The sequence below is a fragment of the Taeniopygia guttata genome, chromosome 1, assembly GCF_048771995.1.
Source record: "Taeniopygia guttata chromosome 1, bTaeGut7.mat, whole genome shotgun sequence".
NCBI classification, from domain to species: domain Eukaryota; kingdom Metazoa; phylum Chordata; class Aves; order Passeriformes; family Estrildidae; genus Taeniopygia; species Taeniopygia guttata.
This window is the reverse complement of record NC_133024.1, coordinates 63,083,650-63,111,593: the sequence shown is the minus strand read 5'-3', so window position 1 is coordinate 63,111,593 and position 27,944 is coordinate 63,083,650. Positions and strand designations below refer to the sequence as shown.

At 40.6% G+C, this 27,944-nt stretch overlaps 1 protein-coding gene across 5 annotated transcripts; it reads right to left on the bottom strand.

Moving 5' to 3' along the window:
* Positions 1 to 5,591: 5,591 nt before the first annotated feature.
* Positions 5,592 to 27,886, bottom strand: PROSER1 (proline and serine rich 1). 5 transcript variants are annotated; one of them, XR_012056225.1, is made up of 13 exons: positions 27,317 to 27,886; positions 24,259 to 24,324; positions 23,483 to 23,551; positions 22,909 to 23,003; positions 19,574 to 19,667; positions 18,991 to 19,101; positions 18,183 to 18,266; positions 17,220 to 17,298; positions 14,898 to 14,993; positions 14,731 to 14,775; positions 10,698 to 10,828; positions 9,897 to 10,044; positions 5,592 to 5,921 (listed from the first exon to the last, which is right to left on the bottom strand). XR_012056225.1 is itself a non-coding variant. In XM_012569809.5 (13 exons), the coding sequence occupies exons 1-13, from the start codon at positions 27,359 to 27,361 to the stop codon at positions 5,916 to 5,918; spliced, it is 2,700 nt and encodes an 899-aa protein (XP_012425263.4). In that variant the 5' UTR covers positions 27,362 to 27,886; the 3' UTR covers positions 5,592 to 5,915. The 5 variants fall into 5 exon arrangements, 2 of the variants coding, with proteins under 2 accessions (XP_012425263.4, XP_012425262.4); XM_012569809.5 differs by having other exon boundaries at positions 10,698 to 12,459; XM_012569808.5 differs by lacking the exon at positions 5,592 to 5,921 and adding an exon at positions 7,840 to 8,587 and having other exon boundaries at positions 10,698 to 12,459.
* Positions 27,887 to 27,944: the final 58 nt, after the last annotated feature.

The window sequence follows — 27,944 nt, the reverse complement described above, 5'->3', positions numbered from 1 at the left end:
TACCTGTGTGCAGATGATCTTTATATGCAGCAAACCCACTGGAAGACTATAGAACAAGGGATCCAACGTCTGAGAGAAATGGCAGTGGCAGAGATTATCTTCTCAGATGAAATAACAACTAGGAATCCAGACTTGGTACCATGTACATCTGTGATGTGGCGAAAACTTGTACGGCTTGGGCCACATGACTACGCTTCTGCCTTAGCAATAATGAAGCAAGATGAGAGGGATGAGACCGTGCTCGAAATGGCAAGGAAACTCCGAGCATATGCAGATGCTGTACATGGCCCAACCCATGCCAGAATTGCAGCAGTGGAAACACGTCTGCAGAAATTAGAAGATAAGATAGAGGAGAATCATAAGAGACTCAGAGAGGAGATAAAAGAGGACCTTCTCCAAATCTCAGCAGTACAGATCAGAGGTTCTGGTATCCAACGTAGACGTTCCTCAGATGGTGAGAGAAAGTACACCCCACGAACTGAGCTGTGGTTCTTCCTGCGCGATTGCGGAGAAAACATGAGGAAATGGGACGGAAAACCTACTGGTGCTCTGGCACAACGGGTGCGTGAATTGAAGGAAGGTAAGATTCAGAGAGGAAGTGCCACCAAAAGGAAAGCAGCTCCAGTTGCCCGTAGCCAAACTGCCAGGCATGATGATGATGATGACATGTCTAATCCCCTTGAAGGAACTTCTAAGACATACGCCCAAGGCAAGAAGGATAACCAGGCTTAGAGGGGCCCTGCCTCTAGCCAGGTAGAGGCGAGGGAAAACCGTGTTTTCTGGACTGTGTAGATTCGCTGGCCTGGCACATCGGACCCACAAAAATATAAGGCTTTGGTTGATACTGGTGCACAATGCACGTTAATTCCATCAAGACACGTAGGGGCAAAATCTGTCTCTATTGCCGGGGTGACAGGTAGATCTCAGGACTTTACTGTGGTGAAAGCTGATGTAAGTCTGACAGGAAATGAGTGGAAGAAACACCCTATTGTGACTGGCCCAGAGGCCCCATGTATTTTGGGCATAGATTACCTTCGAAGGAGATATTTTAAAGACCCAAAGGGACTCAGGTGGGCATTTAGGATAGCAGCTGTAGCGACAGAGGGCATCCAGCAACTGAACACCTTGCCTGGACTGTCTGAGAATCCAACTACAGTAAGACTTTTGAAGGGAGAAGAACAAAAGGTACCAGTTGCCACTTCAACAGTGCATCGTCGACAGTACAGAACAACTCGAGATGCTGTGGTTCCCATCCATAAGATGATCCGAGAGCTGGAGAGCCAAGGGGTGGTCAGCAAAACCCACTCACCCTTCAACAGCCCCATTTGGCCTGTGCGTAAATCTGAAGGAGAATGGAGATTGACTGTGGACTACCGTGCATTGAATGAAGTGACTCCACCACTGAGCGCTGCTGTGCCAGACATGCTGGAACTCCAGTACGAGCTGGAGTCCAAGGCAGCGAAGTGGTACGCCACTATTGATATTGCCAATGCATTTTTCTCCATTCCTCTGGCAGCAGAATGCAGGCCTCAGTTTGCCTTTACATGGAGAGGAGTGCAATATACCTGGAACCGACTGCCCCAGGGATGGAAGCACAGTCCTACCATCTGCCATGGACTGATCCAGACTGCACTAGAAAAAGGTGAGGCTCCAGAACATCTACAATATATTAATGATATCATTGTGTGGGGGAACACAGCAGCAGAAGTGTTTAAAAAAGGAGAAAAAATCATCCGAATCCTCCTGGAAGCTGGTTTTGCCATCAAGAAGAATAAAGTGAAGGGACCTGCTCGAGAGATCCAGTTCTTGGGAGTGAAGTGGCAAGATGGACGGCGTCAGATTCCTACAGATGTCATCAACAAGATCACAGCCATGTCCCCACCAACCAACAAGAAAGAGACACAAGCTTTCTTAGGTGCCATTGGTTTTTGGAAAATGCACATTCCTGAGTACAGTCAGATCGTGAGTCCCCTCTACCTGGTCACCCGCAAGAAGAATGATTTCTGCTGGGGCCCTGAGCAGCAGCAAGCTTTCACCCAGATAAAGCAGGAAATTGCTCATGCAGTAGCTCTTGGCCCAGTCAGGACAGGACCAGATGTGAAGAACGTGCTCTACTCTGCAGCCGGGAACCATGGTCTGTCCTGGAGCCTTTGGCAGAAGGTGCCTGATGAGACTCGGGGCCGACCACTGGGATTTTGGAGTCAGAGCTACAGAGGGTCTGAAGCCAACTACACCCCAACAAAAAAGAAAATCTTGGCCGCCTACGAGAGAGTCCAGGCCGCCTCAGAGGTGATTGGCACAGAAGCACAACTCCTCCTGGCACCCCGACTACCGGTGCTGGGGTGGATGTTCAGAGGAAAGGTTCCCTCCACCCACCATGCCACCAGTGCTACATGGAGCAAGTAGATTGCTCTCATTACGCAGCGTGCCCATATTAATAAGCTGAATCGCCCTGGGATTTTAGAAGTAATTACAAATTGGCCCGAAAGTGAAAGTTTTAGTGTCGCAGATGAAGAAAAAGAACCAGTGACACGGGCTGAAGAAGCTCCACCATATAACCAACTGCCAGCAGAGGAAACACGCTATGCTCTCTTCACTGACGGTTCCTGTCGCATCGTAGGGATGAATCGGAAGTGGAAAGCAGCTGTATGGAGTCCCACACGACGGGTTGCGGAGGCCACTGAAGGAGAAAGTAGATCAAGCCAGTTTGCTGAACTCAAAGCCGTTCAACTAGCCCTAGACATTGCAGAAAGGGAGAAGTGGCCAAAGCTATACCTCTACACTGATTCATAGATGGTAGCCAATGCTCTGTGGGGGTGGCTAGAGAGGTGAAAAGAAGCTAACTGGCAGCGTAGAGGAAAACCAATTTGGGCTGCTGAAGAGTGAAAAGATATCGCTACCCGGGTAGAGAAGCTACCTGTGAAGGTTCGCCATGTAGATGCCCATGTCCCCAGATACAGAGCTAATGAAGAGCAGCAAAACAATCAGCAGGTAGATCAGGCTGCAAAGATAAGGGTATCAAAGATAGACCTTGACTGGGAACACAAGGGAGAGTTGTTCCTAGCACGATGGGCCCATGATGCCTCAGGCCATCAGGGTAGAGATGCCACTTATAAGTGGGCACGAGACCGAGGAGTGGATCTAACCATGGACAATATTTCTCAGGTTATCCATGACTGTGAGACATGCGCTACCATCAAACAAGCCAAGCGGGTGAAGCCCCTGTGGTATGGTAGGCGGTGGTCCAAGTACAAGTATGGGGAGGCCTGGCAGATTGACTACATCACACTGCCCCAGACACGCCAAGGCAAGCGCTACGTGCTCACAATGGTAGAAGCTACCACTGGATGGTTGGAAACCTACCCCGTGTCTCATGCTACAGCCCGTAACACCATCCTGGGCCTTGAAAAGCAGGTCCTTTGGAGGCATGGTACCCCTGAGAAGATTGAGTCAGACAATGAGACTCATTTCAAAAACAGCCTTATCAACACCTGGGCTAGGGAACATGGCATTGAGTGGGTGTACCACATCCCCTACCATGCACCAGCTGCAGGCAAAGTAGAAAAGTACAATAGACTGTTAAAAACCACCTTAAAAGCATTGGGTGGGGGATCTTTCAAAAATTGGGAGCAACATTTAGCAAAGGCCACCTGGTTAGTTAACAGCCGAGATTCCACCAATCGAGCAGGTCCTGCCCAGTCTGAGCCCCTGAATATAGTAGACGGAGATAAAGTCCCAGTGGCACATGTCAGAGGTTTGTTAGGGAAATCAGTGTGGATCAATCCTGCCTCAAGTACAGACAAACCCATTCGTGGGATTGTCTTTGCTCAGGGACCAGGTTGTACATGGTGGATAATGCAGAGAGATGGAACAACACGATGTGTACCTCAGGGAGATCTGATTGTGGGGTGAAACTATTGTGCAAATATCACTGTTTGCTGAATGTTACTGCCAATGTCTGTGCATAAAACACACAGACATGAGAAAGAAGGTATGAGTAAGTGAAAGATACAAGTTTTAACTTGATGGAGTTTTTACATGATGTTGAAGATATGGAGATAAGGGGTGGAATGTCCTAGGGTGACTGTTATGGTGTTTGTATCTCCAATCGTGTGTTCTGTTTACGTTTGATATTATGTTCTGTGCTTTCAGAACTGACTCTGAAAGTGAAGGTTTGTTTTGCTGTGTTATCATCTGGTTCACCTCCCCCCATGTCTGCTAGAAAGCTAGAAAAAGCTAAGGCTGGCTGGCTGGCTTTGCTTTGCTTGCTTGCTTGGCTTGCTTGCTTTGCCTGCTTTCTTGCTTTGCTTCCTAGTTAAGTTAAGCAGTCCAATTCTTTCCCTGGACTGTTGCTTTTTTCCCTTCCTCTTTCTGAATATCATCCAGCCTGCTCTGGACTGGGATCTGGGAAACACCAAAAAACACCAGAAGCCTGCATTTGGTGATCTGCAGCAGCCATCCCCAGCGTCCAGACCCGGGCGACCACTCCCAGGAAAGACCTTCTGGATTTGTTCATCTCTTCAGAGGGGTGAAAAAGTTTTATTGTCATCTTGTGTTGTTAATTGTTTTGGTACTGGGGAGTGCTTTGTTGTTGAATAAACAAGTTCTTTTCCACTTCTCTCTCAGAGGAAATTTTTCCCTGAACCAAGTGGGTGGAGAGGGGCCGTGGAGGTTTATTTCCTGGGTTTTCCCCAAATTTGCCCTAAACTAAGACAGTGATATAGCTAAAGTCTTCAACTTCTATTCCAAAAGCCCAATGAGGGCTCAGGCATGATCAGGTGCTTACCTGTAAGCACATCATTCTCCAACCTTCCTCTGCACCAACTGCTACATTTACAGGTGGCACCAGTCCTTTACAATGTCTCTACACTGTCTACTTTCTCCCACTTACCTCATCATCCAGTTGTAGAGAATTAATCCACAGCCATTTAAAATCCACTGTAAACAGTGCCTATCCCAAAATGCAAAAAAGAATTGTCCCCCACATGAGATTTGCAAACCGATTTGCAAACCAAGTTGTAGGTTTAAATTTGCCTTTTTCTGACCTTTTTAGGCCCATACTACTTTCTTTTCCATGCACTGGGCTTTGGCCAGTCCCTGTACATTTCTCAGCTTAATCTTTTCCTGGTCCCAAGTTCTGCCTACTTGCTTCAAGCTCGGCCTTCCCTTTCCCCAGGTCAAAATTAAGGAGACAGGACAGGAAAGAGCATATTTACAGTACTGTCCTTTTGCTTGTAGGAACATTCCCATATTGCTGCTCCTCCTCATGGAAATGGTATCAGCTTTCAACAGCTGAAGGTCTGGAGATGACAGAAGGCCCCCCCTTTGGCCACCAGAGTAAATATGAGAGAGAGACAAAGGTATTACTCTTCTAAGAATACAGAAAGGAAGGCAAATTGTAAGGAAGTCAGAACATTCATACCATGGCAAGTTTCCCTTCAGGACCAGGCAAACTACCAACACTCATTTGCAGACCAGAGGAAAAGGACAGAAAATTCTGAAAATTACTGTTTCTTTCCTTCTCACTGCAGCCACAATTAAAGCACTTGCAAGAAACATTGAAACTTGTTTGCAAACACAGTCCTGGTATGTTCTTAGTTGTTGCAAAAAAGGTTTTATTTCAAGGAACGCTTCACCACACTGTATATATGCAGGTCGTCAGTACACACAAAACAGAGCAGTAATAGGCAACTTAAACAGCGAAAAAAATCAATTAGTCCAGAAATTAAAGTCATACTGCAAGAGCCCTTTCCCGGCACAGGCTCAGTTTAAGATGGTTTGCCTCAGGAGCAGATATTTCCTTGGCTGTCTAAAAATGGTGCTCAAGTAAGCATGAAAGAGCTTAGGACAAATCACTCTCTTCAGAAATTCCAATGCTGGGTCACAGCAGTTTGCTGCAATGCAGAACACGGACTTTATTCCTGAGGAGGAAAAAAATTAATAAAAAACAATTTTACATCAGGAGAAGTATTTTAAAAATTGAATTTTAACCCTAACCTCTGGAGAATTCCTTTTCAAAATCCAGCTCAGTATGATTCAGTAAGATCCACTAAGAACCAGAGCCCATTCCAGACATAAGAACTTTACAACTAAACCCTTCTTAACCTATTCAATTGCCTAAAACTGATGGGAGCATCAAACACTCTTCTCTGGTAAAGTGGATGGACAACACTGCTTCAGGAGACGAGCGCTTAATACAGGGGATTTCACTACTTCTCACCTGTTTTCATCTGGAGACACAAGGCTTGAATCTCTTTGGCATCTCTGAGTTGTCCAGTGCTCAAACACCAACCCCATATCCCATGACCATTCAACAGATATTTTAGAAACAAAGGCACAAAGTGCTTATTTTCTGACAACACATTATTACTTGCTTTTGACTACAAGGTGACATGAATTAGTTAGAAATTTGCTTGATGAGGTAACTAGGATGAAAACAGGATGTCAGACTCAGCACCTCAGTAAGGTTACAAGTCATTTACTGACTTGGAAGTGGGTTACATTTGCATTCAGAGGAGAAAAGCCAATTTGCTTTTGATAAGATACCTCTATCGTTATAGTCTCATCTGCAAATCTACAAAGAAAAAGTTATGGAAAGAAGGACAAGCAGATTAAAATGCAAGATGGTGGAGATGTCTTCCATAGATTTCTTAAGTCAAGATATTAATATCAGAGATATCAATTTTAAGAGCAGTTCAGAGTGAAGAATCATAAGAATTTAACAGGTTTCACAAAATAAAAAAATATAAGAACACAATTTTTTTTTTTTGATTTAACATAATATATGTTTGATTATTAAAATGTCAAAGAATTTAAGTTTTTAATCTAAAAATTTAATAGCATATTTCTAATGTCACTCCTTAGGAAGACAATTCTATAATTTTGGACAGAATTCTGCATCAAAAAGAAACAGCATAAGCAAGATCAAGCAGTAGAAGTATCTTAGTAAAAACAAGTTTATTCATTCATATTTTAGGTAAATATGCAAATAGTCAGCAAAGCCTTTTTGCCATGACTGTAAACTTTTTATTTTAAAAAATTATGTTAAAAACCAATACAGTAATTTCCATTAATGTTCTAAAAAAGTTTGTTCACATCTTGAAAGAAAATACATTAGCAACATCTCCCAGCAGAATCAATCTTTAAAAAAGTAAAACTCTAGGTGCAGAACATTTCTACAGTGTAGTATCTCTACATTTTAATTTATTCACATGATTGAATATCATTCACCTCTATTGTCTCTAGGCTGTGATCAAGAGCATTCCTTAAATAGAAGATACTCAATGATGTGTTACACATTGTCACAGATACTGACATTATTAGAAGAGTGCACAACTCAATTTAACTAACAAAGCAAGACCTTCCTATATACTGCATTGTAACAGTTAATTTAGCTATATGCCTTTAAAATCATGTATGTTTTCCAAGGAAAAATACAAAAAAAATCCATGGTCCAAATTCTGCTCCCACTTATATTCACAGAAAAAGATAAGCACCATCAAATTGTAGTTTATAGCTGAAAAGCATATAGAGAACGAGTTTGTTTGTGAATATAAGGGAGAGAAGAACTTGCCCCATGTCTGTAAACATTCACATAAGCCTGCAGTCAAAAGTGCCAGATAGGCAGCCTATCCGCAGTACAATTATTTCATTCAGAGAGGTGCTGGGGGAAAGGAGAAGACTATAGAACATTATTTTAGAACCAAGTTAAAATGTTTTTATGTACTTTGGAAAGATATTCTCAGCTAGCTAAGCCATACTCCAGTAAAACATAATTCACTTCTATCCAAATACAGTACAGCATAATTTCCTAACTTTCCTGATCTGACAAAGGAGCACTCAATTCAGCAGCAAGCCCATGACAGTATTTTGAAGCATAAGAAAAACCCCCACACACCTCTGACCAACCCTCCCCTTAACATACTGCTGATGCTAACAGGAGATCCTCATACATAGGAAGAAAACATCTTAAAAATCATAAACTGACCTTGATTTGTACACACACAAGAAGTGTGCTTCTAGACAAAAGGTCATCTACAGCTTTAATTGTCTAGTTTCAATCCAGATCTCAGTCTATATTAACCACATATACCATACAATACATAAGGATAGGTGCTTATTCACACTATTAAATATACTTGGTCTCCCTACTCAGCTTGACAGTCAATTACCCTATTTACACAAACATCCATTTGAATGTTCCTGATCCTGTAAGACACCAAACATTTAACTCTTAAAATTAAAGAAGAGTAAATGATACTCAGGAATTCACAGGATCAGACCCTGAATCACAATGAATGCAATTCACAAATTAAGTTTGACATCTGATACAGCCTCCTGAAAACATTTTACCCTCAAGTTTTCCCTTTCTTTCCCCAGCTCAGACCATGTTCCCACTATCGCAGAAATGAGTAGGATCAGGCTCTGTCAAGCAAACACTGCAGTCTTTAGAAATGCCTGGTATTTACTGCCATCCACTCTGGGGCAGACTTGTCTGCAATGAAAATGGTGTTCCTGGTGTTGATGGATAGTTAGCAAAACCTTCAGGCTGAGCTGTATAGTTCTCCAGAGCAGAAGCAGAATGCGCCTTTAAGGAAGATAAGAAGTTAGGAAACAGCACTGATAAAAACAAGGAAACAAAAATCTAAATTAAGCAAAATTTCAGCCACAATACCAGTTCTGCTCAAGCCAAAACAAATGGATTACAATCTGAAGTGTGCAAAGAATACAGATGAGCAAGGCATCTATACAAAGATGTTAATATATAGTGCAACTATTGCTCTGAAATACCAGAGAATGAAAAAAGCAGTTGGATTAAGGGAGAAAATAGAGCAGTGTTAATGGCGTTTACTTTCCAGTGGAGTAAGCACCAGCTGATTTGGAAGGCACAGCTTAATCAGGAGCTCTAATACTTTAGTGACTCTGAACTTTCCTTCTCAGGTAAATAAGTGTTAATTTTAGTGACTGGATCTTATAAATAACAACAATTATGTTCTCAATGCAATTTGCATACATTTCTACAGAACAACCTGAGCTGCAAAAGCACAGCCCATATGAAGTAACTTGCTTCTTCTGATCCCCTGATATTCAGAAGTTGTCTGACAATACGCTGCACTCTCAACAGTACTTAGACACATGCTCCATTTCAACAACTGATGTGTCACAGAAGAGAGAAAACATTAAGTCAAAGACACTCAGCTCTCTCTTTTAGGACCATGTACAGAAGATCAAATTTCTTACAAAAACCTGTACAGAGGCTGTTTTTAACAAGACAAGCTTTTAAAAGACAAGCTAAACATATAAACACAAGTCTGATGATTGTTTCAGTTAACTTATGTAGGTTGATGGGTGAAATAAACTGTTTCATGGACAAGAGATGATGAAATTACACATTACCCAAAACTACTTCAAGCATATATTACAATTCTATTTGTAGTCACTATCAAGGGAAAGGCACAACCACAACAGACACACATTCAAGGCAATCTGATTACATGTGCAGAGGCACATAACTCACAACACACAGTCCACAGAAATCTCTAAGTTATTCAAATGTCAGACTGGAACTGAGCACAAATTTTGCAATGGTATGGTCAGCTCATTAGATTTAACACAAATCCAGCAAAAAATTAATTTGCGTTATCTTTTCTTTTACTTCTCCCCATTTTACAAAGAGTTTTAGATAATGTTTTAATCTCATTTATGAAGCACTGTACACTGGCCTTGAGTAAAAAGTTAGCACAAGTTGTTTTTTATCACCATCCTTGTAATCAGTTCTCACACAATTTAGGGTTTTAATCATTTACTGATTTAAACTAATCCCAAGGAGTTAACAGGCAAGTACATGCCCAGGAGAACACTGGAAGCAGAACACTATTAACAAATAGACACATTACCTGTAGTAGTGCTGACTGTGCAGCTGCACTGTGCTGCAATTCCTGTAAGGAAGATTGTGCGGCACTTTGGGGAAAGCCAGGGATACCAGGGAGAGATAAAAGACCAGGAAAAACTGCATTTCCTGGTGTCTGTAGTCCAGAAGTCAAGCTGAAAGAATTTCAAAATGAGGTTATTATTAGGAACATCTGCACCATGTTTTATTGTTTCCCTCTCTATAAGCTTACGCCTACATAAACTACAAAAGCAGTTATTTTTCTAAATCTCATAAAAGCCAGAATTTCTAAACTGAAGTCCAGTCTTTATCCACCTAAAAATTATTCATACATACACAAACCAAGATTGTCTGGAATACACCTAAGTGGACTCCAAATGTTTTGTACCTCAACTGTGTTGACAGTTCGCAGACAAAAAAAACTTTACAGACGAGAATTTATGCTGACTACTTCCTTAAAATATCTAAGATATTGTCTGCTATTACCTGTGTGTGTTAATGGATGCCCACATGGAATCCATTCTTGTAAAAGCCTAGGAGGTGCCAAGTATCGTTATCTGGGAAACAAAATCATTGAGCAGCTCACTGGATTAGACTGTCGTAACAGAGACTATTGAGGTCACCCTATTTAGTCACTACCCTCTTAGCTTCTAAATACAAGTGGAAATCTAGTATTGAACTAACTTTAAAAACTATCTGCAATTAGTAATTATGAGTGAAAATACTGTCTACACACCTAAAATAAAATCAGTGTTTTTCTCAAGAGAAAAAGAAATAGTTCTGACCTCCTCCAAAAACAGTAACGTACCCAGCCTGTGCCACAAGTGCAGAGTTGAAGTTTGAGCTAAAGGCCGAGGCAAACCCTGGCAGGACCGGAGCTGGAGATGGGGCTGTGGCAGCTGCCGGCAATGGTGCAACTGCTGCTACTGCAGAAGATGCCTGGAGGCCAGGGAAAGAAGGGAGAGCAGGAGTGACAGAGGGTGTGTTAGAGACAGGAAAACCAGGGAAGGATGGGTTTGATGATCCCAGAGGTCCCTGGGCAACAGAAAAAAGGGAAGGGACAGCACTGGACAAGTTAAGCGAGAAGGGTGGAGCGGAGACTGTTGCGGAGGCGGCGAGTCCTGAGAGCACGGCAGCAGTGGAACTCACATGGGGGGCGGACACGGCTGAAGCACTCGTAGCCGGAGTGGCCAACAGAGACCCTGGCAGAGTGACGGGTGGGGTCAGTGCTGGGTTACCAGTAAAAGCAAAGTTACTGGTTAGAGACGTGAAAGGAGGAAGTCCATTGAACACAGGGGCAATGGGAGCAGAGGAGCCATGTGGGGTGAGGGAAATGGAAGCCAGAGAACTGGAGTTGTTCAGAGGAGCACTCAGAGAGGAGAGCCCTGACAGCGCTGGATTCAGAGAACTGGGTAAGCTGACGGGCACGGAAGCTGCTGAGGTGTACGCACGCCCGAGCCCTGACAGTCCTAGAGTGCCATGAGAAGGGCTGGCTGAATGAGAAGGACCTTTGAAGGCCGACAGGGTAGGACTCATGGGCTCTGTTTTGACCAGAACTGGGATACTTGTGGCAGCTGAGGATGATGAGAGCTGCTGGTCAGGATTAGTAGGACTTGTGCCATGCAAGAGGGAAGCTGATGAGCCACAGTTGACTGGCAGAATTGATGGTGAAGTGGTTAAAGGTGACTGTGCAGGCAATGTGGGAGGAGTGGAACTAGAATTGGCTACAGATGGGGATGGGAGACCTGGAAAAATAGCCAGCCCAGGTGTGGAGGAACGCTGTGTGTTGGGGGTGACTGATGGAGTGTAACATTTGTTGACAGAAGAAGTGGGAGGGTCAGAGTTTTGATTAGAAAGAGCAGATAAAGAAGCAAGCTCACTTGTCACAGCAGAAGGTAAAGCAGATGAATTGATTAATGAAGTGTCATTTGATGTCAGAAATCCCTTTAAGACAGACAAAATTGGATTAGGCAAGCTCAGCGAGCCAGGAATGGTAGTGGCAGGAGAATTAGCAATTGTAGATGGAACAGGACTAGAAATCCCTTGGGCATTGGGTGGCAAGGACAAAGGGAGGCCAGCAAAGACTGATGACAACGGAGCAGGATTATTAGCAGAAGCAACTGAAGACGTTGCAGAGAACGGGAGGCCAGCAAATGGTGCAGCAGCAGATGCAAAAGCTTCAGTGGGTGCAGGTGTAGCACATGGAGTGGAAGAACCTTGTGGAGCTGGCATAGCAGCAGGGATAGAAGCCAGCCCAGAAAAAACTGGGGGGATAGGGGTAGAGGTTGCACTGTGAACAGATGTGACAGGAACACCAGGCAATGAAAGGGATTTGATGACAGTAGGGGTTGGGGTAGATGGCTGAGATGTATGGATGGAAGAGGAGACCTGTCCTGGGAAAACAGGAAGGACAGGGGTAGACATGTTCATCCCAGAGATGAGTGGAGTTGCAGGTGCTAATGGATGGCCTATTGCCTTGACAGGTGATGGGGTAGGGACTGGAGTAGCAGCAGGTGTTGAAGGATTAGAACCATGAGGAGTAAAGAGCTGATTCGCTTGTGCAGAAAAAGCTGCAAAGAAACAAGACCAGTAAGAATACTTGAAACTGTCAGAAATGTTCGAAATTAACACAAAAACATTTTATACAGCATTTCAAAATATGATACACAGGCAATAGCTAACATACAATGTCTACATATAAACAATGAACAGCAGGGCCTATGAAAACAAACAAAAAGGTACACACAAACACATCACACAAATTATACACTATGTGGGCTAACACTCCTTTTTAAAAACACTCTGTGACATCTGCTACCTCTTCACGATCTCATGCAAAACAGTTAGAAACTCAAATGCACTCTGTAAGAACATCTAAGTGACACAGGTAAAAACACCCTCCCTCTGGTCCCTAACATTTGGCAGTACCCAAACCAGATCTAATATTCCATCGGTATCAGATCACCTGGGCTCCTCTGCATCCACTCTCACTGAAGGTCAGAATTTCCTTCAGAATCACTTAATTCAATGTATCATGATTTCAGAGAAGTTTAGTCAACAACTGAAGAAAGCTGATTTCAGGTGCTGTAGTTTTCTTTCCTTCAAAATCAGGTCATTCTCTTCACTGTGCTTCCTTCAGATTTTGATTCTAAGAAGGTACACTTTGAAATTCATGTATTACACTACAGTATTAAACTAACATTGGCACTTGACTATCTCAACAAGTATTTTTAGGAATCTTTAGTCAGGTGTCTGTAATAAAGGTAAGCACCTGTGACTAAAAGCATCAGCTTGTGTCAATCCTACAAAGTAAGTTAGCAACATCAGTCAAGCTGCAGGAAAACAGGCACACTGTCAATGGGGAGGTGGAGGTTAATGGAAAGGAGCTGCATTTATGAATATTGGCATGTCATGAGTTTCGATATGCCTGCCTCTAGTTTCCTGTGGAACATGGATATGTTAATTAATCATTCCTCTCAAACAACCCTTGTGCTTTATTTTACTTTTGGAATAATCTGTTCAAATGTAAGCAAGACACTCATCCAACCAGTCAAACTCACCACCCATAACTCTAGCAGCCTACATGTCTCTCTTGTCTGATTTCTACACATAATTCTACATACAAATCCAGAAAATTATTCTTTAAAATCTTGGACCTAAGTTGATATGACAAACTCCTATTTTATGTATGCTGAAACTCAAAAACAAGTAAATCTGCCAAAAAACTATTTTCCTGACATACTGTTTTCAAAAAAAAAAAAACCAGATTGCCCAGCTCTGGATTGTGTTCTTTTCTCATGCTATTTCCAAGCTGAAGATGCTCCTAAAGATCACAGTTATTTAATCCTGACAGCTAAGATAATCATGAATGAAATACAGCTGTACTAGAACCCAGAGCTGAACTTTTCCTCCTAAGAGAATATTTCATTCCTTACTCTGTATTCATTTAGCTGTGTGAACTAACTTTGTAAAAATACATGCACACTTAGAGAGGGGCATACAAGAATGAAGTGATTCTTCAAAACACTTCTGTAGAACCATCCCTGGACATAGAGAAGGAAAGACAAAACATAATTTTTTTTTTTTTTGGGTCCCTAGGAATATTTACAGTAGCTAAACTTATCACAGTCATTTTATCTACTTCCAGTATTTGTTAATATGCCTGACTCAATGGTCAGTAAATTCTCAGCTTGTATCCGTAAAATCTCACAATGTGTTATCAAAGCCTTTTTATAAGTAATTTCTAATGGGATTTATTATTATGCTTTGTACTAAGTGTACAAAGCATCACACAAATAAAAACAATAAAAATTGCACAGCTGTCTTGATAGAAAGAACAGGATCTTACAGGGTAAGACAAAAGTGTAGGTAGACATAGCTGGATCGAATACTCTGGGATAAGACATTCAAAAATCTCTAAATCTCTCCTGTATTCCTAACTTCTTATTGCAACTCATCTACAAGACTAAAATGTCAATAAGTTTTCCAATAGATGTCCAGAGTTTCAAAAATTGCAAAGATTTACTCAAGTATTTAAATGCGTGACATTGCAAAGGGTATTTTGATTTAGTTTTCAGCATGATTTCTCACATACTTATATAATGATGAATATAAAAAACTTCGATAAGCTAACACAAAAGAATGAATTTTAATGTTTCAATGCTTCTAAGCACAAATGTCTGATTACTTTTTTTTTCTACACTATCAAGAGATTCTATTCCAAATATTTAGTGACTGCATACTTAAAAGCTTATGAAGATCCCACTAAACAAGTTAACATTTTCTGAACATATAACAAAGATACAATACACACAAAAATCCCCTGTGGATTTGCAATTTACCTTGATTTTGGGAAGGTTTTGCCTGGCTGGAAAGGTCCTCATTTTCTAAACAGAGAACAGCAGTTTGTTATTGAAAGGCAAATGAAACTCCAGCAGTGAATGATCCCACTCCCAGCAATGAACCAGGAAAAGCAACATGAATATTTTTAAAGATATGCATGCTTTACCTGATACCACTTGATTAGCAGTGTATGGTGGAGGAGCTGGTAAGCCTGGAGCTATGACATTGGCCATTGGAACTAAGCCAGCATTGTTGTAAGCACCTAAAATAATAAAGGCAATACACATCCCTGTAGTCAGAAGAACCTGTAACTAGATGAACCAGTAAGCATCTTCACTTTTTAAGAAATATTTTCAAGACTGTAAGACATTCCTTCATCAAAGAGCTAGACAGTTAACTACCCAGGCTGGATGTTGGCTTTTGCACATGTCTGCCTGAAGGGCATGCACTGTGATCCAAATTTTACTATGGGCAATTATCTTAAGAGAGCCTGAAAAAGTCAGGTTTCAATTCCTTTCAGTTCCATTTTGCCTGAAAAAACTCAGAGGGAAGGAGTGATACAATGCCTGCAGCATCACCAGTTCCTTTCCCATTCTTAATTTAAAGGCTGTTGCAACTCCTTCTTCAGCATTAAAGCCTGACAAACAAAGGAGCCAAACACAGATCAGTAACCATGACCCTTTAACACTAGCCAGAAAATTCAGAGAAAAAACAATCCTTCTCAAATACTTAATTTAGTATTATTCTTCAATATTTATTTAAATGTTAAGAAATTCAAGTGGGTTAGTGAAGTACTTTAATATAAAATTCTTACAGCAATCAACATACTAAATATACATTTTTCCTCTGTTATTTTTTGGAGCAACTGAAACTGTTGTATTGCTGTCGTATACAGTTCTGATAAAACACATGTGAATTTAAATTGCAGGAACACAAACACATTTCAGAGTGGCCCTGAATTAATAGTTTAAGAGCATAAGAACTTGGGCTTCACAGGAAAAGGTAGCACTTGAACAATACTGAAAGTGCACTAATTTGCCATATAGAAGTCCTTTCTCGTTTCATACTTTCATAGTAATTCCACCTGATGTTAAGATTTCTTGCACAACAACTCTTGCATGAAAATCAAAAAAGCAACTAACAATCACCGCATCACTCAGGAAGGAAATGTTCAAGAGGCAGAACACAATTCATTACCACTGACTCAAAACAATCACATTCAATAATTCCAGGTCAGCATCTGCAATCTCACCAAACACACACAAACACACACATATCATTTCACCAGTTATGAGTTCTGTTGTCACAAGAGCATTCTTTAAAAACATGTTGCAGCCTAGTAAGGCCCTGCCTCAAAAGCTCTTTCATATCCTAAAACTGTACTAGTATTTCTATCCTGCCATAGGCCAAGTGTTGTGCTTTAAGATACTTTGCATAGGATTTATACAATATAAATTTGAGTTAGTCTGCAAATTTTCTCTACAGCTTCTTGGGAACAAGTCATTTCCCAGGCATAAATAATCAGTCTTAATTTAGGCACTAGTAATGCTCATTTTTCTAAAATGGCTATAAAAAGACTTGCAGACATCAAGTTGATTAGATGACTCACAGCCTTCAGCTTGCTTGCTAGGAGTTCTGCTTCACTTTCTTATCAACTCCCTGAAATCCCCAACATCAGTGAAAAGCAAGAGTCCTAACCAGAGCACTCCTTGTTCTGCAGTACAGAATTTCAATATTAGAAGAGGCTTTCAGTTGCCTGCCAGACCTGAATATGACTAGTTGAAGTACTCTAAGCTTTCTTCCAAAGAAAAGGGCAATTGCCTTGCCCCCTTCCAAAAATGTCTTGAGTCTAACAATTGATGCGGCAGAGCAAAGAGAGGAGCTGATGAATAAAGGCTCAATCTTACTTAAGGCACTAGGCTAGAAATAGAGCAATGTCAGGAAAAAGCAACGAGTATTTCCCTTCTGAGAGTGAAATCTACTTTTCTCTTAGGAAACTGTTTGCTCTCCATTATGATGGCCAGAAGGTAAAGCTGAAGGCAAGTGAGAAACAGATTACAGCCCTTTAGCAAGTTCCTACATAGTTCCACCCAATTCAGGGTTGTGGTTGACCATATCCCTAGATGGGTTCTACAGCAATAAGTCAGACTTGTCAAGCCAAAGCATAAGCCTTGGCCAAATGTTACAACAAAGCCAAAGCCCTTATCTAACATGCACAATGCCTCTCATAAATTAAAACATTTTGTCATCAGAACAGGACTGTGAATTTTTCTTATGGATGCTAGAAAAAGAAGTCAATATATTCCTCTTTTTATCGATTCTGCTTTTCTGTCATGAAAGAAAAGGTAGAAACCAGTACCTAGAGCATGCTCAGGAAGCAGAAGCCAATTTCAGATATGACCATGGTCAGAGAAAACAACACTTGACACATTACTTAAAAGGCAATGCATGAACAATAGCATCAAGCTAGAACACATAGAAACCTTACTTGGTGCAATAGTTGCATGTGGCCGACATGGTGGGATGGGGTATGGAACAGGTTTGTGTGGATTGTACGTTGATGGAGCCTACATAAACAAAAAAACAAATGGAAAAAGCAATAGTGAAAGCATTACCTAATGTTTCTCAGACAAAAAGCTAACATTCAGATACTACTACAGACAGGCATTCTTTATTATAAATCTAGGTGATATTACATTTTTTTCATAATATCCAGAGTGACTGCAAGTATTTCACTCTTTCTGAAAATAGTGAAACAAACATCACTAGTATACCTTTAGATTTTAATAGAAAACTGTGCACAACGGGGAAAGGGAGCTCCTTTCTGCCTTGCAGTTCTCATACTCTGCAGTCTTGGACTGACTTCTCATTTTAGAGGTTTACCAAATATTTCTGAAGATACCTATGTTTTTTAAATAATACAACTTTGTGGGAAATATCTCAGAAGTGATAATAAAACAGTTGGACAATATTTCAAAGTACTAAGAGGTTCACTGAAAGTTTGTCCCATATGCTCAAAAATTTTGAAATACAGATCAGCTGTGTTAAAAAACAAGAACCTCTTTCTAAGGCACTGCTGTAATTCAAGTTTCAAAGACAGAGGCATTTTCTGTGTTCATGTGAGAAATCCTCAGAGAGCAGCTCATGATGGATTACCAAAAATGCTTTTAGTTTTCTCTTCTGCTACTCTAATTTAAATTCCGTCTTCAAATGCACATACACTGTATCCAGTAGAGAATTCTCCCCCTCTACAGATAAAACTAGAGCTCATTTTCAAATTAAATAAAAAATACTAGGTCATATTCATTACAGAAGTTCAGCTTCAATTAAATTGCTGCTCTATAGTCTTCTTGCAACATAACAGCATTTTATAACAAAGCCTTGTTGAATTGGCTGGTAATTGTTTTGGGGATTTTTAAAGTTTCATTTATTTATTAATTTTTAGACATACTGGTTTGGATGGTCCAAGTATACGAGCTGCTATTCCCTTTCCTTCATTAGTACATTCTTCTGTGTCCTTTTTGATAGGGGTTCCCTGAAACAAAATAAGATTAAACCAAGCATTAATTTAGAAGTAAATCTTGCTGTACAATTTCTGCCTTTTTTTTTTTTTTTTTTTTTTACTGGACCACATTTGAGTTTTTGAACATTCCAAAAGTAACCATGTTTGTCAGGAAAAAAAACTAACACAACTAACTGTTTTAGGCTTGTAAAGAAATGAGTAAGAGCACTCCAATAGCTTGGTTTGTAACACTGAGGTTTTGTAAAGACAGTCATTTTAAACAGTGCGTGTTGATGATGGAATTCTGCATTTTGACTTGTGGACATGATAACATTAATTTCAGTTGATTTTGCTGTCTCTTAGGTGTTCACAGGAAATGCTTGACATGCTTAAGAGACACACTAAGATTAGCAGTAGCACTGTAGCAACCATATTAGGTCACTTTATCAACTTACCAGCAAGCCTCTTGACACCTCTCCTGATTCTGCCAAATACTGCTGGACTTTACAATGTTTTCCTGATATGAACAATGTCTTATTTATGACATTGTTCAGGTAATCTTTACCTGAAGCAGCAGAGAAAGAATGGGCAAATAAAAATAATGCAAGTTCCCTATAAATTTTGAATGGGGTAAAACAAACAAACCAGCCAACCCAACAAACACACTTTGGTTGTGAATTCTGGGCTTGGTTATACTACAATGAATCTTAAAATCAAGGTTCATTTGTGAAAAACAAAAGTACAGGATGATGCTTACTGGAAAAATTCCATTTATACGGCTTGGTTTGCCCTTGGGATAAGGATTGCCAGGAATCATGCCACAGGATGATATCATAGCATGAGGAGCTTTACAACCTGTTTTCGAAGCCTGCAAAATAATCAAGAAAGAACATTATTTGCTATCAAATTCAATGCTCTAAAGAAACCAGTTACTATTTCATAACATTTAGACTGCGTGAATCAACCTACACAGAACAACTGAAGTCTGTGTCTCAAGTCTTATCCAAATAATCCAAATAGTGTAAACTCCTGTCAAAGTCCCCCTCTGTTTACACTGAACTTGGGCTTAAGAACTTGGTGTTCTCTAAAACAAAACACAAACTGTTTCCTCCAGCATTGGTTGAAATTCTGTGTCACTTTTCCCATACGTTCCTAATGCCAGACAAAAACTTCTCCTTTTGTTGCACATGCTCTTATCTTTTTGCAATTGCTTGTTTCGACTTGTCTCACACTAGTAGCTCCCAGAAGTTCTCATGCTAAGCCTTGGCCCCACAATGACCACAAGGATACAAACATAATCCTAACAGAAACAAGGGTATAAATCACTTTATCTCTATTACCTGTTCGAGAATTCTTCTGCATCTTTTCTTCTCTGACATATTAATTCTGAACAGATCTTCAATCAGGCGATAATTCTGAGCATCAACAATGTTGCTGTAAAGACATTGACAGACAGTTAGTGCCATTCCATTTGCATAAACTGAAACAATGCACTGTAGTATTCACATTCTCAGAAAAGAGAGAGACATGATTCTCTCTCCCAGGACTTTTCCTGGGAAGCTGTAAGACATGGCAAGAAAGTTCAGAGAAAGAAGAAAACAATTCTTATCTCTATTTGCTATTCTGTTGTTTAGCCCATGTAGAATGTGCTATAAAGATTGGTTGCCGAAGAGTGATTTTTTTTTTAATTGGACACCGGTGACAGTTGTTTAGATTGATTAACCAATTAAGTCAAAGCTGTGTCCTGACTGTCTGAAGACAGTCACAGGTTTTTCTTAAGTATCTTTTTAATATGATATAGTTCTATTATAGTATAATAGTAATGTAATATAGTTTAGCTTAATAAAAGCAATTTATTCAGCTTTCTACAACATAGAATCAGAGCACGTTATTCCCGACGTGGAGGGGGGGTCACACTGCTTCAATAATGCACCAATGAAAAGTGACCCACACTTAGCCACTACCCAAAAGCACATTAAAAAACCCATAATTAGTTCAGATCATAATATTACCATTATTATTGAAGTAAAAATCCTAGGCTTAAATATGGACTTCATACCTGTAAGTAAAACTATTAGAACTAAATATCAGTACAGAACAATGGACGATGACAGCTAAACTTTATTGCAAGAGTAAATATGTAGAAAAAATGAATTTTGCATCACAACTGTGGGAATCCAGGGCTTCCCTCTGGCTGCCCTGGCAGGTCTGGGACCCTGGCAGGGGTCAGGAACCCCCCTGGACAGAGCTCCGAGAAACACTGTCTGTGATTTCTGTCCATGGAGAGGAGTTTTCAATCTTACAGGATGAATTACAAGCTTTGAGTGTTTGATAAGAGTAATAATTAAGTGTGACACGGGTGCAAAAGTAAAATTTTAGGTTTCTAGATTAGGGGTTCAGAGGGGACAAGATGGAAGAATTGGGTGTGTCTTGTCTTTTTCCTCCTTCTTCATGCCCTCCATGTTTCACTGTAGTGTTGGCATTTTTCTATTGGTTTAGGCTGGGGACACGCTGTTCAACGTAGATGATAGATATTGGCACATTATTGTAAATATAGCACACGTAGTTTCTGGTATATAATGTTTGTACCATCCCACTGAGAAGCAGAGCCCCTCATGCTGCCCCGCAGGACAGACCTGCGGCAGGGCAGCAGAACATGTTATAGATAAGCAAGAATAAACAACCTTGAAAACAGCACAGACAAATTATGGCTTCTTCTTTAGCAACAAGGCAGAAAGACAGACTTTCTACAATCTCGGAATCATCAATACCACAGATTCCGACACACAACAGTGAAGTCTTGAGACTTAAGGCATCAACAGTTCACTAGAAAGCTTTAATTACTACTAACACGCAATTCCTAGCACAGCAGAAAACCAGCAGCTGCTCAATTTGCCACTGCTTCTTGCTAGTCTGGTTTTCAACTAATTTACTTTAGAATCAAAAAGATAATTCCTGGTAAATCTCTAAGTTCTGCAGAGCTAGTGAAAGTCTTCATATTGTTCCAAAAGGCACTCCTCCTCTCTCTTCTTCCCCAAACAACACTAGACACACGAGAGAACAAAATATATGACTACAAGGAAACCAATGCCTGCTTCTACCCACCTTATTCAAAATTCTGACCAATTTTTTACCAGCACTTCTCTATCAAATATTACCTGTGCCACCTAAACTACTGGAAATACAATACAGCATCAAAAAGGAGGACTCCTCAAAGGAGAATATTAGACAGAAATGAAATCAGCAAAACATTGAATGAAGACATGAAAAACACCTCAAAGAACAGTATTAAAATGTGAATGAGCTTTCAGCTTTGTTCACTATTCCTGATTAATGAAATAAGCAGCACACAGATTTGGGTTAGGATTTGTAATCATGACTCCCTTACTTTGCTCTAGTACTGTAGAAATTTGACAGCCAAGGAAGTTATTAGTTATAGTGCTATCCCCCCATATCAGCTGAAGTGTAGCAACTGAAGATTCCAAGAGCTCCAGTCTCATTACGAGAAGGCAACAGGTTAGTCTTGTGTGCCAATAACTTTCCTTTGGCTACCCTGTTTTGTTTTGGTCTAAAATAGATTAGGAGCACTGACATGGCCTTCCTTAAGCTCAACTCCTAAAGCAAAATCATGTCTGTATCTGCAGTCTTAACTGTTTTATGGGTATTTGTACCATGAAATTATATGTCCCAGGAAGTTCAAGCAGACAGTAATACAGCATTCACATGGAAGACAGATATGCTTAAAGCAAAAATGCCCTAAACAACCCAAAAAAGAACGATACTTTATACAATAAATCCCCTGAACCAAGCAGAAGAGTTCCATTTTAAATATGTGTAATGGATCCTTTGAAGCAGCTCTGTTCACTAGGAAAACCCCACTTTTCTCTGTAAATAGTTTAAGAGATCCATTTACTTACTTCATTTCTACATATGTAATATTTAGAGGACTTTGCAAAAAAGGGCAGATTCCCAGAATTTCCTGGTCTCAAGTCTTCCAGATTTCAGTGAGCAGAGAAATAAGCTTAAGGCCCTCTTTGTTCTCTACAACATTTGAAGACCATGGTAAAAACACCACCAATGTGCCAGTCTTCCAGCAGGCAGAAGTTCACATAGCAGCAAGCACAAGACTCAAAATGAACTATGGAATTTTCCACAATTGTAGAATCATTGGTTGGAAGGACCTTAAATATCATCTAGCTCCAAAGCCCCTTCAGGTGAGCAGAGGCACCTTTTACTAGACCAAGTTGCTCATGAGCCCCATCCAGCCTGGCCTTGAAGATTTCCAGGGATAGAAACTTCTCTGGGCAACCTGTGCCAATGCCTCACCATCCTCACAGCAAACAATTTTCTCCTAATATCCACTTTAAACCTAGTCTCTTTCAGTGTGAAGCTATTCCCCTTGTTCTGTAACTACACTCCAGCTCTCTTGCAGGCTCCTTCAGGTACCAGAAGGCTGCGACTAGATCACCCCAACTCACCCAGGCCAAACAAACCCAATTCTCTCAGCCTTATGTCTATTTCTACAACATCTGTGTCTAATTAGTCTTTTAAACAGCCCCATCAGTAATGGATTTCTGCTTTCACAGTGTTTCCTTCTAGGAGATCTAAAGTTTTATATCCTTAAACATGAGCTAAACCAATACAAGTTAAGGAACAAAGCAGAAGAGATACTTACGAAGCTAAGATTTCAAGGGCAATAAGTTTATCTTTACTGAAGGTGAAGCAGTTGAGAATATTAACCATTTTTGATGCTGGAACTGCCACTATTTTCTGATAAGAAAGAAAGAAAAATGTGTGTATAAAATAAAACAGTACAATTATTTTAAACTCAGAATATAATTCAGTAACAACTTCATATGGTGCATTCAAGTAAACTTTTAATAGCCTCTCCCTCCCAAGTAAACTTTTAATAGCCTCTCCCTCCCATTGGGAAGGAGACTATATGCTAAATTATGAACAAGCACCTCCAAAAAGCACTCACCAAAAGCAAAGAAATCAGGAGAATTTAAAAGAGTTAGAAAGGGTTACATCTTTCCATACATAGGAAAGTTAAAGTCACTTTAGTCAGAAAAGATACCCCAATTAGAAGTATGAAATTTCATAGCTTGGTACCACTGAAGGAGATGAAGAAGAAACTTTGGAGATTTTGAAGGATATATTGACTTATGAGTTGGAAAGTAGGTGTCATAAAATTAAAATGACATTAAGAGAGCAAATTTATCCCACAAGATCATGTCACAAGAACTTACATGTTGTAAAGCCTTTATTGCCTTAAGCTGTGGTTCTGCCCAGGAGAAGTATCTCAGTAATTCAACAACCTGCAACAGTAAGACCTTCCATTAATCTTTCAGATCTATTAAAAATACATGTTAACAGCATCAATATGACCTTCCCACTTTTGTAGCACACTGGTATACTGCTAAAAAACATCTGTCTGTGATGTCTGATTGCCAGTGCCTACCAGCATCTAACCGTCTTTTTATTTCTAAGTAGGCAGCTAAAAATTCTGTCATGAGATAAAGATTTTCCATGGAAATGTTTTAAATACCTACTTTTTGACATCTATTTGCATATATGAATAACAAGACCACTGTATTAGTAAGTAAAAGAACAAAAAAATCAAGTATCTCTGAAAAAGCTTATCAACTATCGGGATCCCAAATATACACCAAAAAAAAAGCTAGCAGGAAAAGAAAGAGGAAGAAGAAAATCTACATATTATCATGCTATACATGATCCCTATTTAGACAATACACACAAAATTATTCTAAACTGCATTACAATAAATTTATACAGCTTTCCAGACAGGAATGAAAGGAATGAAAATGTAGTGATTTTGATGACAAAACAACTTGGAACTCTTCTTAATAGTGCCACGCTGATATAATAACAAGGAATTAAATCTCCTCAATAAATATGAAAACCTAATATAATCAGCTTCAGTATGATTGGAGACAATCAGTTTGTATTACTGAATATACAAAAACAATAGCTCCCATTAAACTCATAACAGTGTTGACTTTACCTGTTCACTGGAAAAGTATCCATGAACATATTCAATAGCTTTTAATTTGTACTCAGTCAATACAGCCTAAAAGATATAGAAAAAAAAGGATGTATAATTAGTGACTCAAAAATTATAATTATAGCACAACCATCTGCTAATATATTATTCTAAAATCTGCCCCTACAAAGTGACATTTGTATTAATTACACTGCAGCATTTTGAAGTAACAATGTACTTCTTAGGTAACTGAGAACAGTGAAAAGCAGGAAGATACTTATTTTTTTATTCACTTGATTTTGCTTTTTTTGTTGTTGCTTATAACTGTGATCATGACTCTTCTTTTTGCTCCAATGATTTACATTAACTTAAACAAGATAATACAGTTGATTATTCAGGCAATCGCTTTGTATGGCCCCTGTAAACTAACTGACAAAGAATTTTACTTTGGTGAATTTATGAAGAATTGGATAACGAGTCTATACAGACAGAATTAAATACACAACAAAGCTTGGTCCAGAGAGGGATACTGTCTTATCATTATCGTTATGTGTTGCAAATTTTAACATGCAGTCATACCAATCAAACAAAACACAACTTTAATGCAACACTGGCCTTTTGACTTTGTGGCAAGACAGTTGTATTGATAACCACATGAGCTGTCTAATAGCCAGGACCTCCTCCCTCCCCTGCACCCAGCCCTCTGTGACAGGTACAAGCTGAATTCCTGCCCCAAGCCGGTGAAAACACCTTTCTTCCATAGTTTCCAAGTCCCCTGTCTAATGCTAGAGCTCTGGTATTCTCAAACCACCTTTAACTTTACTCACACACCCACTTCTATTTTCCTCCTAACAGCCCTAGAAACAACCCCTACCCCTTGCTTTTTTCTTCCTGACCCTCCAGACAGATACAAAGGTCTCCATTACTGCAGCCTAGGTGCCCAGGTGCCCAGAAATCCACCTGGATACTATTTGAGGCAACCCTCTTCCTTCCTGTACCTCATTAAGAGACAAACATTACCAGACACACTGAAGTCACAGAGGAGAAAGAATTTGTCTTCGTGCTCATTTTTTTCTTCTATTCCTTCCTACTCTTCATGTGTTTTGGAAAAAAGCAGGGTATGTCTTTTTTTTTACTGAAACAAATGTTACTTTACCTTCTTAAATCAACAACTGAATGACTTTGTAACAAGAGTACAAACACAAAGCACTGCTTTGCATATTTATAGAAGAAACAAATAAACAAAACCCCCAAAGTTTATCTTGCTAGTACTTGCACATTTATACAGGGGAAAACAGAAGTAAACTACACATTAAGAAATTTAAATAATTGTTCCTGCTAACTGTAGGACTGAAAATGGAACATGCCAACACAGCAAACTTGCAAATCACATAATAAAGAAGGTTCTACCACAGAGCTAGAAATGAAGCTTAAACAAAAACATAGCAGCAAAGACACAAAACCAGCATTTGGACCATGAATGTTACACCACAACAGCACAATTATTATTAACAGAGCACAGCACTGATCCTTAGATCAACAGCAAGTTGGAATACAGGAATACAAGCAAATCACATAGAGGAAACATAATTGCCTAAAATCACATGCCTAAACCCTTTTGTCCGAAGTCTTTAGTAATCACAGAGCATTTTCAGAAGGACTGCACTGCAGTAATATAATTGAAACATTACTCTCTCCCACCATCAATCATCAGAGAAAGCATTCATGTGCTAGTTGTTCCTTGAGGGTTTTTTTTGTGGTTCCCAGATTTTCCACACAAATTCGTAAGTTGGGAGGGAAGACCACACCGTGAAATATCTTAGACTGTCAAGTTGTCAGCTGTTTTATGAAAGAGAACTTATGACCATGACATTATGCAAAAATTGCAGTTGTGATAAGAAAAATACCCCTGGGGCTTCCGTTGAAGTTTTAAACCTCAATTGGGTTTTATACCTCGATATGTTGAAAAATAATAATACTGCAATTGCAGCCATCACTGCCTCATGCCGAAGAGAAACTGAACTGAAACTCAACTCTGAGTCCAAATAAAGGAAATTTACATCTCCTAGACAAACCAACACAACATGTTTAATGCAAAAATGCTATAGATTGCTGTTGTGCCACAAGGAAAATCTCGTCTGAAACAAGCCCTTCAGTATCACACCAAGATAGCCTCGGGAGGTAAACTGTTATACTGTGACATTTCAATAACCTCTGCAACAAAATACATCATTAAGTTACATCTTAACTGCAACAAAATACATCACAGGTTTCTGCTTCCCAGGCAAAACCAGAAACGTTAATCTCCAAGATTTTTTTCTCTCCTTTTCTCCTTCTACCATTCAGGGAAGTGTGCCAATCACTAACCTCGAGCTTTCCTGTTAAAAGCAGGATCCCGTACAGAGAGAAACCAGAGCCCTGCCAGACACGGGGAAGCTGAGGTTTGTACCTCTTCTCCCAGCAACCTGCAGTATTTTGTTCAGAGAGTTTATAAACAAGAGCTAAAGCTCCGAACACACATCAAAACGCAGGACTGACATCCCAGAGGAAGAAGGTGTGCACAGAGTCACTCCCAAGCAACTTTCAACAATGACAACAGAGTGCAGCTCAGAAATCAGTGTTCTCACATGCTATTTGTGCACTGTACCTCCCACACCACTGTATAAAAGATGGGTACTTCACACTGTCTCCAGACAGGCCAAGCAAACGCAGCCCTTCCCCTCAAATAAGACATGCTTGGCTACCTTAGTTTTCTTTCTCATCCTCCTTGAAGTGAAAATGCTGCAGTAACTTTATCCAAGAGCTTCTTTCCAATGAGAGCTCAAGATCATCCAGATCCAATTACCCCTGCTATAAGCAGGGACACCTCCCACTACACCAGGCTGCCCAAGGCCTTATCTAATCTGGCCAGGATTGGGGCATCCCTGGAACCTGTTCCACTGCCTCACCACCTCCACAGTTAAGAATTTCTTGTTAATATGTAAGGTAAATATCCCCCTCCTTTCAATTTGTAGCCATCACTCCTTGTCCTATAGTCCATCACCAAATGATTAAACCAACACACACAACGAGAATTTACCTTCCTAATTTCATCCAGCACGGTTTCAAATGATTTCTTATCCATCTTGATTATTGCCGACACTTAAATGTGGACGAAATAATACTAGTGATAAAAAAAAAAAAATCCTATATGTCTTTGGCCATACAGGAAAAAAAAATTATTTGGAAAAATAAATAAATAAAAAATGTCGGGCACAGAAGGAGGCCGGGGCTGTCCTCGGCCCCGAGGATGGAGCGCTGCCGCCTCTGCGGTGGCGGACACGGAGACAAAGGCGCGCTCCGGGAGCCGCCTGGTGCGCCCGCTCCCCGCGCGTCCCGCGGGCGCTCCGGCGGGCGCAGGGGCCGCAGGAAGGGAAGGGAAGGGAAAGGAGGAGAGGGAAGGGAAGGGCGGCCGCCCCGCTCAGCACGCGGCACCGCGGCCCGGGACGCCCCCGCAGAGCATCGTTCGCGGCGCCGCCGCCCTGCGATCGCGGCGGGCAGAGCCGGGGCAGGGCAGGTGAGCCAGGCAGCCAGGGCAGGCGGGCCAGGTGAGGAAAGCGGCCCGGGAGCGGCGTGAACCCACAGACAGCGCACTCCCTCCGCCGGTCCCGCCTCCCCGCCGTCGTGTCCTTATGGCATCACAGCGCGGAGCGAAGGCCCTTTCCCAC

What these genes read in the sequence shown, in the direction of transcription:
- PROSER1 (XM_012569808.5), bottom strand. Translation starts at nt 27,361, where the DNA reads ATGGATAAGAAATCATTTGAAACCGTGCTGGATGAAATTAGGAAG. An exon ending in GTATAAATGGAATTTTTCCA is followed by an intron (nt 18,267 to 18,990) that starts GTAAGCATCATC and finishes ATTTTGTTTCAG; the next exon opens with GGAACCCCTATCAAAAAGGA. An exon ending in AAAACCTTCCCAAAATCAAG is followed by an intron (nt 12,460 to 14,730) that starts GTAAATTGCAAA and finishes GTTTCTTTGCAG; the next exon opens with CTTTTTCTGCACAAGCGAAT.